Raw genomic sequence first — 20,956 nt, 5'->3', positions numbered from 1 at the left:
TTGTATTCTGAAAGAAAAAATTAGTTAAGACTGCTATTCTGTGATGAGTATTGTATATTCTTGTTAATGCCTGCCAATCCTGATCCATTTACTCTTCCTCATAAAGTTATTGCATCTCCTTTCGTTTATTCCGTAGGTGAAATTCCCATTTCTGTTGAATTTATTTCTTACATGCATCATTTCTTTCTGAAATTCATGAACAAAGATTAATGTCTTGCATTTAAATCATATACCCACTAAATAATAACTGGTTTATGGTCACATAATTAAGCATACAGCATAACATGACAGAAAATGTAATATGTCAAAGACATTGACAGTGTTCAGATGCGAAAATGTACAGAGAATATCACAAAGCAGCAGCAAAAAAAAAATGTAAAACAGTCACAATGTTGAGATGTCATAAGGCAAAAAAAAAAGTCAAGTCGACTGGTGTGTGTTATATCTTAACTATTGCACAGTGCATACAAACAAAACTGGAATTCAATCATACATAAAAAGACAAAAATGTGACGTTCGTTGTGTTCAGCTTGTATGTAGTGTAATTAATCAAGGCGAGAATTAAAGACTTTAATAAAAAAAATGTAATGAAATTAACATGTCATTAGCTAACATTGCATAATTAGTCATAAAATACGTAAGTTCGTCTGAAAAAATATGCACGGTCTGTTGTGTAACGACAAGAAGAGCGACCTGCTAACCTTACCTTGCCGGGCACTTGCCAAGAAAAAATACGATAATCATCAGTAATTAGTCAGGTGAAATAATTGCATTAGTAAATGACATTATAGTGTGTTGAATCATAAAGTGTCTTCATTCAATAAACGGTTTAATGTTTGAGATATGGTGATTGCCTTTCGATTTTCTGGTTCTCAAAGTTTCGACGTGTACAACATTGGGGTGAGGGATGCTGCGAATCCGATATGGACCTGCGTATAGAAGTTCAAATTTACTGCACTTACCTTTTAATTTGCTGGATAAATAGTGTGTACGTACTAGTATCTTCTGTCCAACGCGAAAGACGCGGCGTGTACAAACCTGTTTTTGCTGTCTTCTCCGGCGCTCTGCGGCACGTTTGATGTTGTTCAGCGCAATGTCAATTATTTCGTGGTGTCGTAATCGACGAGATGTAGGAAATGTTATTAATTCTTTAATTTTGTTAGGTGGTTCAGCATTTTTCAGTATAACAGACGGAGATAGCATAGTGGATTCATTTGGAATGGAATTAATTACATCTTGGAATGAGAATATGTGTGTGTCCCAATCAATATGTCTTTTGTGGCAGTATATTCGGCACAGTTTACCAATTTCTTTCATTAATCGTTCACAGGGGTTCGAAGAAGCGTGGTACTTGGATATATAGATCGGAGAAATGTTTCTGGCTCGTAACATGCGTGTCCATACGCTACTACGAAATTGAGATCCATTGTCAGAAATTACTTTCATTACATGTTCTACATGAGATAGAAAATGTTTTACAAATGCTTTCGAAACAGTTTTGGCAGTAGCTTTGCGTAATGGAGTGAAAGTAACAAATTTTGAAGTGAGCTCAACAGCGACAAAGATGTAGCAAAAACCTCTGTTAGTTCTGGGAATCGGACCAAAAATATCTACTGCGGCCATGTGTCTTAATTTAACAGGTATAATGGGATATAATGGAGGAATATGTGAAGTAGTGTCTGATTTAGCTTTCTGGCAAATTTTACAAGACGCTAAAACTCGTCGTATACGTTTCTCCATGTTGGTAAAATAACAGTTCTGTCTCAGTATAAGAAAACATTTTCGTGCTCCGTAATGTGCGTAACTTAAATGAGTGTACCAAATTAATTTATTAACCAGTTCGTCAGGTATGCATAATAACCAATTGTTGCTGTCAGGATGAGAGCGGCGAAACAAAATGTCATTTCGTACAGTGTAGTGGTTCGTAATCGTAACATTATTCTTATCTTGCCAAAGCTGTTTAATTTCTTTCCACACATTGTCTTTATTTTGCTCCTTTGCTATGTCCTGTAATGACGATGAAATAAAGTTTTCAAATGCAACTTGCTGAATGTACATGACACTGAAATTTGTTTTGCAGAAGTTGGTTGCTACGTCTTGCTGATTGTTGCCGAGAGAACGCGATAGTGCGTCTGCTATAACATTTTGTGTGCCGGGAATGTGAACTATTGTAAAATTAAATTCTTGTAAATAAAGTTTCCATCTGCTTAATCTGTCGTGAGTGAATTTAGCCGAAAGTAAAAATTGTATCGCTCTGTGGTCTGTGTAAACGGTGGTGTGTCTGCCATAAAGAAAGTGCCGAAATCTCGCAAAGGCCCATACAACACATAATGTTTCAAGTTCTGTAACAGAATAATTTCGTCCAGCGGGTGACAAAATGCGGCTTGCAAATGCGATGTTTTTAATTACTGTAGAACCATCTTCTTCAATTTCCTGGAAAATGTGTACGCCTAAAGCCGTGTTAGAACTGTCAGTGGCAATGGAAAAATTTCTACTAAGATCTGGGTGCGATAAAAGTGGAGCATTCAACAGAGCATGTTTCAGGTTCATGAATTCAGAGTGTGCTTGCTTATCCCAAGACCAAATAGTATTTTTACCTGTTAATTGGCATAATCTGGGTGTGTCTAAAGCAGAATGATGAATAAATTTACGAAAAAAGTTAATTAAGCCCAAAAAACTGCGTAATTGCTTCTTCGTCGTAGGAACGGTAATGTCACGTAGAGCTTGAAGTTTTTCCGGATCAGGTGCAATGCCTTCTGCTGAAATTACGTGTCCAAGAAATTTTATAGAAGTTTTGCCGAAGTGCGATTTACTGAGATTAACTGTAAGTCCTTGTGCATGAAAAGTTTGTAACAGTTGTTCTAAATTCATATTGTGTTCAGACCAGTTAGCTTCTGCGATAAGAATATCGTCTACATACGTCGTTATTCTGTCCTTAATGCAAACGTGTATCGGATGGCGTCAAAATTAATAACATTTTTCGTGAACAAGAATCTGCGAGTCAAAATTGTTGCTTACGTTTCTGGAATATGCAATCTGTGCTGTATCTGGTTAAAATCTATCGTACGTGTTATTATTTACGGGAGAATGTTGTGGCATATCCACTATATGAACTGTTCTGTTATTTCTTACTGACGTGTTACGCTATGGATGACACCTATTGTCTGTTTCATTCATGATTATTTGTTGTTGCTGATGTTCTTGCTGCTCATAAGATCGACTGTTATTCAATGTACGCTGAAAATGTGCTCGTTATTTTTACGTCTGTCATGATAGTAATTTCTATACGGCGCATTGCGATAGGAATTGAAATGGTGTGTTATCTGTACGTAGTTATTTCTTTGCTGCCATGCGTTACTATTTGTTGGAGCTGGGACTATACGTGCACGCGGCGAAACATTAAAGTTTGGTTGACCTTGTAGACTGCATTGTTGGTCAGGTATGCTAAGCGGTTGACTTTCATGCTATTGTGGTGAAAAACGTCTATTGTTACCAAAAAATGTGGTTGCGACTGTCGAAAATTTTGTACATACTGATGATTACGATTTTATCTGTTATTAAAATTCTTGTGATTCTGGAGTGCCTAATGAAAATTGTCACATTCGGTAAAAATTTGTCTTATCGGTTTTTCATTACATATTCTTAATCCTAGATAGAGCAATAGTTAAAGAGCGGTTTGGATAGATATAAAGGATAGTAGAAGAAAAGGCAGCAGTGCAGAAAACTAAAGATGAAACAGCACTACTACAGCTCGGGGCCCTATGCTCGCTACGGCACATATTCATTAAAGCGTAATGAATCCCCTGAGGTCTATTACGCACTGCAAATAAATTTTAGCTTTTGCGTTACAGGCAATAGCGGTATAAATTCAAAAGCAAATAGTTGTATCCAAGTTAATTCTGGTTTCTTCATTATAGGCAATGCTGTTGTAAATATAAAAATAAATTGTCGCATCTGGTTCAAAGCTAGTTTCTGCATTACAGGTAGTAGCGGTGAATGTACAAAGATAAATTGTCGTATACAGTGCAAAGCGTGTATCTGTGTTCTCCCATTATTAAATTCCTTACATTTTCTGGCGGATAAAAATTGCTTGTAATCTACGTTCTCGTCATTGAATTTGAAAACACGTTCGGGTTTGTATGTGAATCTGTTTGTCTGTGTCATTTCGTACTTCAAGTTGCATAGCTTTTCAGATTTTAAGTCGCGTGGCTTTTCGGATTTTAATTCGCGTAGTCTCTGTAAATTGTTCAAGTTATACGCGCAGCGTGAGTCTGACAAATGTTCGCAAAGTGGCGTCTGCTGTGTTATGTTATTAACTGAAATGTTTTTCATTTCTGTTACTTCTTGTTGTAAATTTGATAACTTCCTACGTAACGTGTTATTAGATGAATCGATCTCATTAATCGTCTGCTGTAAATTTTGAAATTCAGGTGTTTGGATAAATGAAACCGGTGCAGTATCGTCTGATTTATTGTCATTAGTATTTTCGATAACATCAATACGACTGGCCAATTCATCACATTTTTCAGTCAGTATTATTGCCTGATCGTCAGTTTTAGAATCGGACGCATTAATCTGTTTTTGCAACTTGCGCGTAGTTTCGCTCATTTTTTTAACATCAGCTTTGATGACATCGCAATCCTGTGTTAGATCTAATTGTTCGAATCTATCTGTCACTGTTTGAATATTTACTGTGTGTGTATCTGTTTTTGATTTAAGATCAGAAATTTCATCCCTTAATTCCGCGTTCAATTGTTCTATGGTATTAATTTTGTCGGACACTGTAGTAATATTATTGTCTACATACGTCTTCGCTTTCGCGAATATTTTACGTTTGTCCTCTTGTCTTTGTGCAGTGATTGTTTCCATGACTTGTCGTTTTACTTTGTTTTGATCCTGAATAAATCTGCGGAAACGCGTATCACTGTTCTGAATGTGCTGATTAAAGCGCTCGTTAATCTGAGTGTTCTGCTGTTCGAATTTCGCGTCTATCTTTGCGTCCATAGTGCGCGAAAGTTCTACCGTCATTGTTCTAAACTCGTCCCGTAATTGTGCAGCTTTTTCAGAGCATTGTTTAGCGACTCCGCTAATTTCGTCTCTGAGTGTTTCTGTTGCGGCTGTTTGCATTTCCCTTAATTCTTGCGCAACAGACTTAATTTCTTCGCTATTTTTTTGAGAACAAGCCTCAATTTCCACGCGCAACTGTTCCTTAGTGTCATGGCACTGCGCGGCAACGTCTCTAATTTGTTCACTAAGCTGTCTGGAATTGTCGTCTAATTTTTTATTAAGTTGTTTGAGATTTTCGTCATTATTGTCAAGTTTCTCATTAATTATATTAAATTTTTTATCCTGTTCACTAAATTGTTGTTTGATATCTTCACTCTGTTGTTTGGAATTTGCAGTAAGGTCGTTCTTAAACTGTAGCATTATTGCCATAAATTGATTCACATCAAAAGTAGCAGTTGCATTCTCAGTGCTCTGTGATGGAGTACATGCAATTGTCACGTTCTGTGTGACCATTTGGTCATTCCGTAACTTACAAAAAGGATTATCAGTCGGACCTACACTGTCACTCACTATTTCGGAATTAAATAAATCCGTCGTACTTTGTGTATCCTGTTCATTTTCATTAGACAAATTTGTCTGTACATTACTTGGATTCTCTAAATCGGGTGTGTTAAGCTCGGCAGCGCTCATTACTATAGAGCGTCCCGCGTCATCAATTGTCGTCAAATTAACAGACGAGACAATTGAGTTCGTTTGTTCATCATTAAGGTGAAAGTCATCATTAGTGGTTGGAATGCACTGATTGTTAGTGGACGCAGGATTGTCATGATTACACTGCGTGTCACTAGTATTATTGGTGAAGTTATTTAATTCGCTTATTTCGTTCATAATACCTCGCGATACACTATTCACAGTCTTTCGCGGCATTTTAACAACAGTCACAATTATTCACAAAACAATAAGCACAAATGCAAAAAGGCAACAAACAAATACAACAGAGCAACGAATTGCCGTTGACCTGTAGAAAGAAAGTCACAAGATTAGTAAAAGCGTAGCGCCAAATCCTAATTATATCTGAGCAATAAGAGCAGATATCTGACTGTTGTTCAAAAGACTCTCAACGAAATTCGATCCTGGACTGGGTGTCGCCAAGTGTAACCTCCCCACCGTAATTTTAAAGGGAAATAAAAAAAACAATACTTAATACAAATGGGAGCCGAGTGTTACCTCCCCACAAAAATTTGAAAGAAAGAAACACGACAATATTTAATTGTGAATGCTAATGGTCATTGCGTTAAGCGTAACCTGCCCACAATGAAATGTACTGACAATGGCAACAAAAATGTGAAATACGCAATCTGACTCGAATGTAAATCCTTCAAAAAAAATTAAAGTCCATTCAGTGATAAGAAAATTCAATTAAACCGAAATATCGGTCTTTGGCCCTGTGCAAAACAATCAGAATTAAAGTCTTACCTCAGAATAAATGGATGTCACATTTCTGCTCTTGTTGTTGCGCACCGCTTGGAGGAACTGCATTGCAAATAATAATATTCTCTTTTTTTGTGATTCTAGTGAAATTTTTCTTCAAAAGAAGTGGAATGAAATGGGAAGTGCAACGAAATCTTTAGTTCAATAAAAAATTAAATTTTTGAAAGAATGCTTTTGAAATAAAAATTATTATTGGGGGACTTGTTGGAGAATAATTACAATAAATAAAATTTTTCATTATCTAATGATTATATTAATTAACAGTATACCTTATTCACCATCTTGACCAGTGTTGCCGACCGCCTACATCACACAACCGCACTGGGCTGCTTACTACTGACCGACCGCTCTGCATGACGACTATTAGCGTACAGCGCGCGACGACTACTGACAGAGTACTGCTCTCAACTAGACAGAGCTACAGACTCACAACGACTACTGACCGACTCGCAACGACTAACTGACAGACTGAGAACCGCTCGCAACACTCGCGCGGTCAAGCGCAAACTCTCTGGTCACAGATGCTACAATGCCTCGCCATCGCTGCTATGTTACATACGTGTTTCAACTTCCAACCAGTAAGATTTCCTTCGATGAAATAGGGGCCTATAATTCTGTCCTCCAGAATCCCATACCATACATTCCCCGACCACAGTTTTTGGTGTGCAACTTGCCGAGGCCAACATGAATTTTCAGTTGCTCAATAACGCATGTTAATGAAATTAACATTACCATCGTTCGTGAATGTAACCTCGTCAGTAAATAAAATCAAATTAATAAATGTGTCATCGCTTTGGATCTGAAGTTGAGCCCATCAGCAGAATTCAATGGGAGGCATGAAATCTGTAAAAGTCAATTCTTGTTTTCGCTTCGTTCATCTTTTGTTAGTTACGTTTCAACTTCGAATCTGCTATACTGCTCCTTCGTTTCGTGGCAGCTTCCTGATATTTTTATTGACCGCGGTTTATTCTTTCCATTCCTCACTGAATTAATAATGTGTGAACTGTTAGCTAACGTATGCATAGACAAAAACTGTAAATTGAATATCCTTATATTGGCCCATAAATACGTGTAAGCTAGGTATTTAGTTTTTAGCTTGAGGTCAATAACAAGACATCACTTTCTCCTTAGGAATGATGATCCTCATACATCTCATCTGGCCATTAGATTGGGTTACACAGATGACATGATTTGCACTAGTTATTAGTGCTTCATGACAAAAGAATACTCGGTGTTTATATTTATCTGCAATAATAGTCTTGATCGTCATTACTCAATGGTCAGTGTTAAGCTAACGTCGATGACCTGTTAATATCAGTTTAATTTTATCCATATTTTGCAGCTGTGAACGTGACTATATTCAAACTTCCTGTGTAAGACACAGACACGAAACCTTAAACTTAACACCATTTAGGCTGCAGCCCTACAAGCGATTTCACTTTCTGTCAGTTGTTATGTGCAAATGTGGAACTTCGCTCTTGCGTACTTGTGTGTCGATTCGTATTTTGCTACTTTCACGCCTTGAACACGCCACCGAAAAATATTGAGATGTTGCCTTAAAAAAAAAAACTCTCGATTAAGTAAACGCAAGAAAGCATTAAATCGTTGAAAATAGATTGGCAGTAATACAGTTCGTATCAGTCTGCTTCAACTTCTGGACGTACCTCCTTTGTCAAATTGAAACTTCTCATTTTTTTCCCCGAGACATCCTTGCTTGACGTACGAGTGACAGATTGGTATGTTTGAAACTTATGCAAACCAGTATTCCACACAAAAAGTTTAGCGCTGCAGACAGCCGGTCCGATGCTTATTTCCTCAAGTTTTACATTATCATCTTAGAGAGAGACAGAGAGAGAGACAGAGAGAGAGAGAGAGAGAGAGAGAGAGAGAGAGAGAGAGATCAACCTTTACTAATAACAGACAGTTAGTGACGAAAACAGTGGAGCAGCTGGTTAGACAATGTGTTCTGACACTGCACGCGAATGTTGATAAGCGCTGACGTACAGTGCTGCCGGAAAGCTAACACTTGTAGCGACGATACAGTTCCAGAGAGATACCGAGTTACAGAGGACAATCAGTCCGCTACGAAACCTGTGTCTCTAATGTTAAATGACACGTAGGGGGCAATGTAAGGCGAGCCACTCAGTTTCATCTGCCCTGATATTGTTTAATTTTTACCGCGAAAACGTCAGCGATTCGAGAGGCTCTCAAACTTGGTCGTTATTTGGGGCCCGTCGACAGTGGTCAAATGCAAAAAGCGTATTGAAACCTACTGGAAACCAGAAACGGATCAGTCAGATGAATATCCAAATATGGGAAATTATACGAGAATTTTCGCAAAATACGGGAAAATGTATGAGAGATCCTCTCTCCTATGGGCCTCAACTCATGTGGGATTGGTTTACAATGACAAGCAAAGCCGGTTCGTAAACATTCTTCTACACTTGCGACATTTCATTTGCGGGCAAAGTAAGTGGAAGAGTGCTCTCTGTAAAACAGACGAACTGTGCTCCATCTGGACCTGGCGACTTACTTGTTTCCAAGTCTTTCAGTTGTTTCTCTACGTCACGGATGCCAGTTTCTATGTCCTCTGTGCGGAAATTGTACGTTCCCTGTGAAGAAAACTTACCAGTAAGTGGTTTGGGAAATTTACCGTGAAAACAACTGACAAACATGGTCAAATTTGGTATGTATTCAGCTGAAAAGAAAAACGCATTAGTATGTTACGTTAAAGAGAAAAACTCTATTAATAAAGCCATGTGTAATTCCTACAGTTGTTCCGGATAGATGCTGGCAATGTTTTCATTGACTAAAAACATAATATCGGAATTTTACTAGTCTTTAACTTAGTATAATCTTTAAAAACATTATCTCAGTCTATTGACTTCAAGGTATAGCATTCAGTGGCTCACAGTCGGTGCATTCGTTCTTGAGAACATGTTAACTTAACGGATATCTCAAGTGAAGTTTTTCAAAACTCGTTTGATCGCTAGCTGCAGAGATAGGCAACGCAGAGGAGGTTCAATAAGCTTATAAGGTATTAGAAAAAAAGTCAGTATAATTGATTTCTGCAATAAAAGATAATGAGCTGCTTGGAGAATTTCCAGTAGGAAGACTGGAAGTTCAAAACTTCACCGCTTAGTGACTTCCCAGTGAAGTCATACTCATCACTATTATTATTTAAACGCATACTAGTAACCAGCATGTGGCTTTTAGTTTTTCACCACCCCACGTCAGCAGGTCATAAATATCGCATAGCAAGCTGTAGCTCTTGCTATGACTGTCCACAAGCTGAAATCGAGGACGGTCTGTGGTCTGGCCTCAACGATCACCTGGCCTCGATCTTCTGAATGTATCTGCTTTAGAACTGCAGTGCACTGTACAGCACTTATGTTGATGTGGTTGAAGGACTGGAGCAACAAACTTTACAGCCCCGTCAAGACGTACGAGATGATACGGCGGTGTTTAAAAGTTACGGTATTGTATTTCCTGTTAAGCCATTGGTGACATTTGTCCCCAAAGTAGATGGGAAATGACAACGAAACATTTACATTTGAAACGCGTTTATGCGGACCCGTGTTTGCTGGAACGCTTTTTCTTCCACTGTCGTGTAGTGTTACCCATGTCAGTTTTCTCACTATTACGGTCTGACGCAACCAGTGTAAAGATTTTGCACTTCATCGCCCCAAGTGGGCATTAACATCATGCAGCGCGTCAGCAACCGTATATGTATAGAAAATAAACAATTTTTTCAGCCTTCAGTTGCAAGGTAATTTTTACTCGTTTACCTAGGTTTCGATTCCAGTAATGGAATCTTCTTCAGAACCTGTTTTCAGTATTTTATACACTATGTCCATATACATATACGGTTGCTGACGCGCTGCATGATGATAAAGATTTGTAAATTTGTACCTGCCGAGGCAAGTAAAGCAGCTAACAGATATATGGACATAGTGTATAAAATACTGAAAACAGGTTCTGAAGAAGATTCCATTACTGGAATCGAAACCTAGGTAAACGAGTAAAAATTACCTTGCAACTGAAGGCTGAAAAAATTGTTTATTTTCCCCAAGTGGTCCTTTGTGTCGCCTGTGCCTTAAACCAGTCCTCATGTCAAAGTCGACCAATTGGCGAAGGAGGTCAGTGGCTTTACAGTTTGCAATATCAGTTATATGAATGCGCGATGTCTGTCTGTTCTTTCGGCTATGTCCGAAAAAAAAAAACCCACCACGCATTCATATAACTGACAAGTTTAGCGTCCGCTGCTTCTCTCGCATAGACTGTGTGGCCTGCAAAAGTTATTTTGTTTTTATTTATTCGAATTATTATGTTGTTTACAAATTGCGACCCCTTCTAAGTTTTTCACGCTAATTAAGATCATATAAGCTTGGTGTTTTCCGCATGTACCCCTGACCAAAAAGCAAGTCTCGTTGCTAGAGTTGATCATGCCTTTTGCGTTCCTGTGAAGATATTTCCATAGGAACTTTCATCTCCTAACAAACCTTTCTATATATCTAACCGAGAAGCGAAATACCATTTTTCATAAATGTAGCTTTAATTTTTTTATGTAACGAACTATTTTCTTAAAAATCTTCACCCCCTATTGCATTCCTTTCGGGGGTTGAATTTTCGGGAACACTGAAACACGGATTTTTTAATTTCTAACCGAGAAGTCAAATACCAACTATCATAGATGTAGCCTTAAAAGTCCTTTTGTTGTTCTTTAGTAATTATTCATTAAAAAAACTTTCACGCACTGTTTTACCCTCTTAGTGGTTGAATTTCCAAAAATGCTGAAACAAGCTTTTTTTAATTTTCTGACTGAAAAACCATGTACCAGTTATCGTTGTTGTTGTTGTTGTCTTCAGTCCTGAGACTGGTTGCACCCAGCTCTCCATGCTACTCTATCCTGTGCAAGCTTCTTCATCTCCCAGTATCTACTGCAACCTACATCCTCCTGAATCTGCTTAGTGTATTCATCTACTGGTCTCCCTCTACGATTTTTACCCTCCACGCTGCCCTCCAATACTAAATTGCTGAACCCTCGATGCCTCAGAACATGTCCTACCAACCGATCCCTTCTTCCAGTCAAGTTGTGCCACAAGCTCCTCTTCTCCCCAATTCTATTCAATACCTCCTCATTAGTTAGTTGATCTACCCATCTAATCTTCAGCATTCTTCTGTAGCACCACATTTCAAAAGCTTCTACTCTCTTCTTGTCCAAACTATGTATCGTCCATGTTTCACTTCCATACGTGGCTGCCCTCCATACAAATACTTTCAGAAACGACTTCCTGACACTTAAATCAATACTTGATGTTAACAAATATCTCTTCTTCAGAAACGCTTTCCTTGTCATTGCCAGTCTAAATTTTATATCCTCTCTACTTCGACAATCATCAGTTATTTTGCTCCCCAAATAGCAAAACTCATTTACTACTTTAAGCGTCTCATTTCCTAATCTAATACCCTCGGCATCACCCGATTTAATTCGACTACATTCCATTATCTTCGTTTTGCTTCTGTTGATGTTCATCTTATATCCTCCTTCCAAGACACTGTCCATTCCGTTCAACTGCTCTTCCAGGTCCTTTGCTGTCTCTGACAGAATTACAATGTCATCGGCGAAGCTCAAAGTTTTTATTTCTTCTCCATGGATTTAATACCTACTCCGAATTTTTCTTTTGTTTCCTTTACTGCTTTCTTAGTATACAGATTGAACAACATCGGGGATAGGCTACAACCCTGTCTCACTCCCTTCCCAACCACTGCTTCCGTTTCATGCCCCTCAACTCCTATAACTGCCATCTGGTTTCTGTACAAATTGTAAATAGCCTTTCGCTCCCTGCATTTTACCCCTGCCACCTTCAGAATTTGAAAGAGAGTATTCCAGTGAACATTGTCAGGACTGGCTCTCCCAAAGCTGTCAGTAGTTCTAAAGGAATGTTGTTTATTCCCGGCACTTTGTTTTGACTTATCGTAGTTATGGCTTCAAAAGCCCCTTAATAGCGACATACTTTCAAAAAGCCTTTCGTCCCCTATTTCACCCCGTTAGAACTGGAATTTCGGACAATCCCTTCTCAAACGATGCTTACAGTGTAAGATCCACACCTTCTCCAAAGTTTCTATTCTTTGCGGTTTGGGCTAGGCGATGAGGGGTCAGTCAGGACATTGCCTTCTCTTTATAGAGATTCGCCTCGATGGGCAATTAATCCGCAACCTTGAGTGCGGATGCACATTTACGTTCCAATTTCAGGATAAATCTAAAATTAGTGAGTATCGAGGGTATGGACAGGGATAGGTAGCGCTGGGTGGAAGTGTGGGTCAATAAACACTGTGTCCGGGTGGCGCAGCGGTAACCAGAAGATCTCGGGTCAGAGTCTCCGTTCGACACACATTTCCACTCGTCACTGCTTTTTCCGCATGAAGTTCCAATCCAGCTGATGTCATTACTTCCATTCCTTACTTTCCTTCCTACCCCTCCACCTTCATTTTACACAATATTTTCAATCTACCTTAGAGGCCACATGACGCTGCGATCCAACCAGTAACTACAAGCTTCCCGTGATGAAAAATATCAGGCAAGCCGATAACTACTTTGGTACGAATGCGTAGCGAACCAAGGGTCAGCTCCTTGCCACTTAAATCGGACAAAGATGGAAGATAACGGTTTGCTGCTTCCCTGCAATTTCTTCAAAAATCGGAAGGACCGGTTACTGCAAAACCTCGTGAAACTGAAGGTATTCTTTCCAAATAGTGCTTCTGTTTTATTGTCTTAAGTGTGCAAAGCTGTTTGTGGTATGCGAGGCAGTAACGTGTTACATGACATTTGGTATACTGGTACTACATGTGTTAATATCAACTCTGTAAGCTTCGGCGTATACCCCCAGTCTCCGTTGAGTTCTTTTTTATTTTTTGGCCCTAGCTGATATGTCAATGCATATATTTTTTCCTGTGTGAAAACGGTGTACACTGTAAAACTTTTAGTTATTGTTTAAACTATTTATATTGGCCTTTATCTGTATATACGATTTATTTATATCAAGCTATGACAGTATGGCCCAGTAAACCCAAGCCAAATAAATAAAAAAGAATCACTTCAGTGCTCTGTAGGCTGTAGGGCCATTACTTGTGTGTATACAGTATTCAAATAACATCTCTCTCTCTCTCTTTCTTTCTTTCTTTTTCTCTCTTTTTCGTAGCTACGTACCCAACACAGGAAAACTATTTTGCTTGTCGAGCACACGTATTCCGTGCACGTACGGCGCTCACACAGTATGCAAGTCGCATGTAGCCTACTTACGATAACGAAGGTACTGGCTGCTTCTGTGGAAGCATAACCTGACTGAGGGGCCTTCAACTTCCGTTACGTAAGACAGATACTGTTTCCTTGTGTTTGTTGAAGAAGGAAAAAACGCCTGCACCAAAGATCAAAGGATAGTTTTGCAATAAGTTAAACTGGATTATCTGTGGTGATGTGTCGAAGAGATTCCGAAATCTTGTTTATAGACCGTGACAAAATGTAAAACCCTGTGGCTGAAAACGGTATACAGCAAGCCCTCGAACAGTCCGCCCTTCTCCCTCAGAGAAGGGAATGCAAACAAAAAAAAAAAAAAAAAAAAAAACACCACGCGGGCGGACACAAATGAAACTCGTCGCCGACGCAGATTGATAACCGGTCAACTGCGAATCAATTCCTGTGCTGTTAAATAGGGCTCCACAGTAGATTTGAAGGGGAAGTGGAAAAACATTATTTAATACAACTGGTAGCTCCCAGGCTGCTGTAGGAGGGATTTGACAGGGAAAGCATTGTGTGAAGTGAGAGATGCTGAGAACGTACTCCAAGAAAATAGCACTGCCGAACAATATAATGAGGCAGTTGACCATCAATCAGTGGACGACTCCGAGTGACGCAGATTTTTAAACTTGGTCCCGAAATTGTTTCTTAAAACACAGTAATCAGTACGTATTTTCATTGAAATATTTACTAATCTGCTTATTGTACGTTTATCACTGATATAATTTCATGTATTTATACACCGTGCGTATAAAATAAATGAGCACTTTCGTACCTCACAGTGATTCTTTCCCCTGCACTGACACATTCCGGGAGAACTCGCCTGTTCTAAATCACAATAACAATGTTTACTCATTCTATAAAACGCAGTGGGCTCGAATCTGTCTGTCTGTGCAGCTCCGCGGCTGCTACAAGCAGCCTGTAGTTCATGTTTTTCTGGATGTACGTAAGAATCCAGAACTTTCTTCATTTACTCATTCGTGTACAGTAGTTATTAACAACAACAGAGCAGCACATCTTGAATCCTGAATCTGTTCTCGACATACCGAGAGCAACAGAAAGATGAAGCGATGCAACGAATACTCCTCTCACCCACGCTCGTAGACAACAAATGCAGTTTCTTATTTCAGCGTTGCGCCGTGTGCGGAACTGCGACAGTTTACCTGTTGCATTCCTTTTCAGTCGCTCCGGGTCTAGACGGAATTTGTTGTACACTGAATTGTTTGTCCGTATGATTTTTTGATAGTCATATTGGACAGTAATTTTAATGGAAATTGGAGCCTTTTAAAAGTGAATGGTAAGTTAGTTAAAATCAATGGAATTTGTGGTATGAATAGTGACCGCCTGTTTTATTTTCCGGTTATTATTTTCCACATGTGAGGCAGTAAAGCGAAAATGGAGCGAAAATAGGAACTCTGTTGGGAAGTTTACACTTCCGTTTTGATTCATCATTGTATCTATGGATTTGATATTTTCCCCTTGTATCCTGTATTCGCCGATTTGTTTTTTCAACTACGTCATTTTTTCTTGCTAAAGAGTTTCTTAAACAGAAAACTTTCTACTGCCAACCAGCATGGACCCTGAAAACATCGATCATTTGAAACCTAACTCACACTTTCCTCAGGAGATATACTGAAAGCCTTGGATCAAGGCAGTCAGGTAGATGCAGTATATCTTGATTTCCAAAAGCAATTGACACAGTACCACACCTATGCGTACTGCCAAAAGTACAATCATATGGGGTATCAGGTGAAATTTGTCACTGGATTGAGGACTTTTTGGTAGGTTGGATGCACCATGTGTTCATGGATGGAGAGTCATCATCAGATGTAGAAGTAACTTCAGGTGTGCCCCAGGGACCTTTGTTATTCATATTGTGTATTAATGATGCTGCAGACAATATTAATAATGACCTCAGACAGTTTGCAGATAATGTAGTTATCTATAATGAAGTACTGTCTGAAAGAAGCAGCATAAATATTCAATCAGATCTTGATAAGATTTCAAAGTGGTGCAAAGATTGGCAATTTGCTTTAAATCTTCAGAAATGTAAAATTGAGACCTTCACAAAATGAAAAATCGTAGTATCCTATGTCTATAATATCAGTGAGTCACTTGGAATTGGCCAACTCATACAAATACCTGAGTGTAACTCTTTGTACGGATATTAAATGGAATGGTCACATAGGCCCAGTCATGGGGAAGGCAAATGGTATACTGTGGTTAATTGGTAGAATATTGGGCAAGTGAAATCAGTCTACAAAGGAGATTATTTACAAGTCACTCATGTGACTGGTTCTAGAATGTTGCTTAAGTGTGTGGGATCCATACCAGGTAAGACTAACAGGGAATATTCAATGTATACAGAGAAGGGTAGCATGAATGGTCACAGATTTTTTCATCTGTGGGAGAATGTCACAAGATACTGAAGGAACTGAACTGGAAGGCTCTTGAAGATAGGCGTAAACTATTCCGAGAAAATCTGTTAACAAAGTTTCATGAACTTGATTTAAATGATGACTCTATGAAAATATTACAACCCATTACGCACCACCCACATAGGGATTGTGAGAACAATATTAGAATAATTTCTTCACGCACAGGGGCATTCAAAAAAATCATTCTACTTGTGCTTTGTACATGAATGGAACAGGAAGAAACCCTAATAACTGGTACAGTGAGACATATCCTATGCCATGCACTTCACAGTGGTTTGCAGAGTATAGATGTAGATGTACTGGAATGCAAACACAAGCATAAACAATCTGCTGCCTGACACGTGTATATTCACCACATACATATGTGCCACATATACAAATCTGAGGGAGTGGTGTCCACTCCAGTAGACCTCTACATCCTATCCATGTCTGGAGAAACTGGATATGCAGGTATGTCTGGAGAGCTAGTCCATGATGAGGGAGTGCACCATCTTGTGGAAAGGAAGTTGGGCATGTCCCATTCTGAGACTGTGGACAGCAACAGTGGCACCACATCTTGGTCTAGTTACTGTAGACAATGGGCTGATGTTAGTGCACCCCGAATAGAGAAGTGCCCAAAAGTACTAGAACCCCATGTTCCTCTCAAAGTCATCACTTTAGATACACACGTTTCTTAGATGGTTTCATCCAGTGGGAGGTGACATTTGACTAGTATGGGAGATTCTGTTTATTTACCTCTTGGCTCTCATAGAAGCTGGCATCATGCGTAAACTGTACATCATAGGAGAAATGATGATTTTTTTTTTTGTCCAGCCTGCGTATCATAATGACTTTACAGACAGACTGTTCACAGATGATGCAGTTACTTATAACAAAATACTGTCTGAAAAAAGCTGCACAAATGTTCAGTCTGATCTTGATAAGATTTCAAACTGGTGCAAAGATTGACAACTTAATTTAGACATTCAGAACTATGAATTGTGCATGTCACAAAATACATATATAAAAAAAAAGATCAGTGAACTACAATTGGGATCAGTCCAGTTGTACATATACAGGTGTAACAATTTAAAGAGATACAAAATGGAACAATCACTTGGGCTCACTCGTAGGTTAAGCAGGTGGCAGACTTTGGTTTATTGGCAGAATACTAGATAAATGCAATCAGTCTTCAAAGGGGAGTCCTTACAAAGCACGTCTGTGAACCATCGTAGAATATTGCTCTAGTATAGGGGACCCACACCAAATAGAACTAACAGGGGTATTGAGTGTGTGCAGACAAGAGCAGCACAAATGGTTACTGATTTCTTTGGCCCATGGGGGTATAATGGAGATGCTGAAGAAACTGAACTAGCAGGCACTTAAAAACCCCAAAAAGCTTATGTACTAAGTTTGAAGGACCAGCATTAAATGATGAATCTGGGATTGTACTAAAACTCCCTTTGTATCTCTGCTGTAGGGACCATGAGGACAAGATTAGATAAATTGCAGTGTCCACAGACACTTTTAAAGAGTCATTTTTCCTGTGCACCATACGCTGAGGTCACAAGTCTTGGCATAGCGATACTTACATGAACAGATGGTGGTGGTATCACATACACAGAGTATACAAGGATAGTGCATTGGCAGAGCTGTCATTTGTACTCTGGTGATCCATGTGAAAAGGTTTCAGACATGATTATGGCCACATAGCAGGAATTGACATACCCTGAATGAGGGATGGTTGTTGGAGTTAGATGTGTGGGATATTCCATTTTTGAAATTGTTAGGGAATTCAATGTTCTTAGATCCACAGTGTTAAGTATGTGGCAAGAATACCAAATTTCAGGCATTACCTCTCACCATGGACAGTTTAGTGATAGACAGCCTTCACTTAATGAACCATAGCTGCAGCAATTTTGTAGAGCTGTCAGTGCTAACAAACAAGCTACACTACATGAAATGTTTGGCTACTTGCAGACCATTTTCATTCATGGGTTTCTTGTTCCTAAACAACAAAGTCACCAAGCCATAATTGTTTGCAGACAGTTTGAAGAATATTGTGGACAGTTCAAGTGAATTATTTGGTGACCCAGATCTCACAAAATGAATCCCATTGAGCATTTATGGGACAAGAGGTCAGTTCATGCAAAAAATCCTCTCCTGGCAAATTATTTTAATTATGGACGGTTATAGAGGCAGCATGGCTCCATCTCTCTGCAGGGGACTTGCAATGACTTTGATTGCATGCCACATTGAGTTGGTACAGTGCACTGGACAAAAGGAGGTCCAACATGATAGTAGGAGTTATCCCATAACTTTTGTTACCTCAGTGTATGAGAGTGGAAAGTGATCAGCTCTAATAGCTGGTACAACAGGAAGCACCCTCAGCCATGCTCTCCAGTATTTTGCAGAGAATTGATGTAGACATATCTGTCATTCTTTCCAACATGTTTTGCATTTTCCTGTCTTTATCTAGTCTACATCTACACCTTGATGAGATACCAAATGCTCCATTAACCACTTACTACTTCTGGTAAGGATTTTCATTTCCTCAAGGAATGGAGAGCTTACTTGTAAAAGTTTTGTGTGTGTAAAAAAAAAAAAGAATTGTGGTTTACCATTTGGTATCTCGTGTCTGCAGGTGGAGGGACCAGAGTGTGATATACTGTCTGAAGCTGTGTCACGCTATGAAGCAATCCTCAAGGAGGAGGCAGCAGTCAAGGGCCCGCGCAATGCCAGCGAAGCCTCCATGCAGCTGTCTGCACTGCTGGTGCGCCTCGATGGAGAGTGTGGCGATCGGCCGGTCTTTGGCATGGATGAGTCCTGTGAGTGAGCAACATGTGCTGTGTTATGAAAGTTTCTTGTAAGTTAATGTTGATCAGCTCACCTTTGTTTTGATGAATTTCTTTATAGAGACAAACAGAGAACCAAAACTGAACTGTCAAGTGCTGATCTGATGGTTAAGTAAAAAGCAAAGGTAACAACCTTGAAGTTCGTAGACATATGAGATGTAAACACACATGTAACAACACTGAGACATAACTAGCTTTTAAACTACCTCTCTTTTTCATTTTAATAACACACACTTAATGTACACACAACCACGCAAATTTCAAAACACACCTATCTGTTTTTGGGGCAACACTTTTTTAATTTTATTCATAATGTAATTAATGCTACTGTGATGCTTTAGAAACTTGCCAACAGAGACACATTAATGGGAACATCTGCAGCCATATACATACTCCGCAATCCACCATATGGTGCTTGGTGGAGGGTACCCTGTACCACTACTAGTTGTCCTTTTCAGTTCCACTCACAGATAGTGAGGGAAAAATGAGTGTCTATATGCCTCTGTATGGACCCTAATGTCTTGTATCTTATCTTCATAGCCCTTACATGAAATATATGTTGGCAGCAGTAGGATCATGCTGCAGTCAGCTTCAGATGCTGGTTCTCTAAATTTTCTCAATAGTGTTCTTTGTAAAGAACATTGTCTTCCCTCCAGGGAGACTGATTTGAGTTCTCAAAGCATCTCCATAATACTTGCAAATTTTTCGAACCAACTGGTAACAAATCTAGCAGCCCACCTGTGAACTGCTTTGATGTCTTCCTTTAATCTGACCTGGTGCAGATTCAAAACACTCAAACAGTACTCGAGAACATGTCACACTAGCACCCTATCTGAGTTCGTTTTTATAGGTGAACCACATTTTCCTAAAATTTTCTCAGTAAACTGACCAATCAACCTCCCTACCATAATCTTCACATGCTCATTCCATTTCATTTTGGTTTACAAATATTACCCCAGATACTTAAACAACATGATTGTGTCAAACAGGACACTACTGAAGCTATATCCAAACATTATGGGTTTGAGTCTCCCCACCCCCCACCCCTCCGGGGGGGGGGGGGGGCTCCTCGCTCTTTGGCTGGTTCATGATTGGCTACCATGGGGGCCCAGCCTTTGCAGCATCTTTTCCCCTCCGTGCTGCATATCTATCCTCTTGCTATTCTTTTTCCCCTCCCTTCGGGAACATTGCTGCAATGTTTTTGGCAATGTTCCGTATTTTTCCTAGCTGACATAAGAACAGTCTAATCACTGTTTTTCATTTCTTTTATCCCTTTCTTCATTCACCTTTTCCTATCCTTCCTCCACTTTGATCTTTGAGGCTCCTCTTTTTCTTCTTCCTCCCTCTGTGCTGCTGAAGGCCAGCCCACCCATCTGATGCACAACAGGTGACTGGGTAACGCATAATTCCCAGCCCCAAGTCAACAGAGAGGGTTCGCACATACCACCTGGTACAGGCCAGGTCCAGGAAAGGGTGATTTCCTGAGCTGCTACCTTCCCAAATTGCCAGTCGGTCCTTCTGTCAGGTGTTTGGGAGGTGTGGCCTGAGGTGTGAACAATAACCTAAGGCAGGTGCACTCCCCTATGAGGGTTGAGGGAGGGGGGGGGGGGGGGCACTACACATCAGAGACGCTGGCAATCATTGTAGATTTTCTTGCAATGAGCTTTTCATCATCTTTGCAGTCCACGTCTACCAAACATAAACAGATTGAAGCTCGCAATTCAAAGGCCCTCCCAGCTGCACCATGGGTCCTCATGGTTTCACGTATTGAGTGTGGTCAGTCCTTCACTACGGTAAATTCGTTTATTATTCAGAATGGTGTTGATGCAGTTACTGCCTGTGAAATCCTGCTCTGGATTATGCAATGGCACCTTACTTTTGGAGACTAC

The 20,956-nt window shown here is 39.6% G+C and overlaps 1 protein-coding gene across 1 annotated transcript in view; it reads left to right on the top strand.

Moving 5' to 3' along the window:
* Positions 1 to 20,956, top strand: part of LOC126483805 (beta-hexosaminidase subunit beta-like) — a 131,382-nt gene that overhangs the window by 65,712 nt on the left and 44,714 nt on the right. The window contains exon 2 of the mRNA XM_050106987.1: positions 18,857 to 19,040. Within this exon, the coding sequence (XP_049962944.1) occupies positions 18,857 to 19,040 (184 nt within the window). The remainder of the gene's footprint in view (positions 1 to 18,856; positions 19,041 to 20,956) is intronic.

The sequence above is a fragment of the Schistocerca serialis genome, chromosome 6 (genome assembly GCF_023864345.2).
Source record: "Schistocerca serialis cubense isolate TAMUIC-IGC-003099 chromosome 6, iqSchSeri2.2, whole genome shotgun sequence".
In the NCBI taxonomy this organism is placed as follows: domain Eukaryota; kingdom Metazoa; phylum Arthropoda; class Insecta; order Orthoptera; family Acrididae; genus Schistocerca; species Schistocerca serialis.
This window is presented reverse-complemented; position numbering and strand designations above follow the sequence as displayed.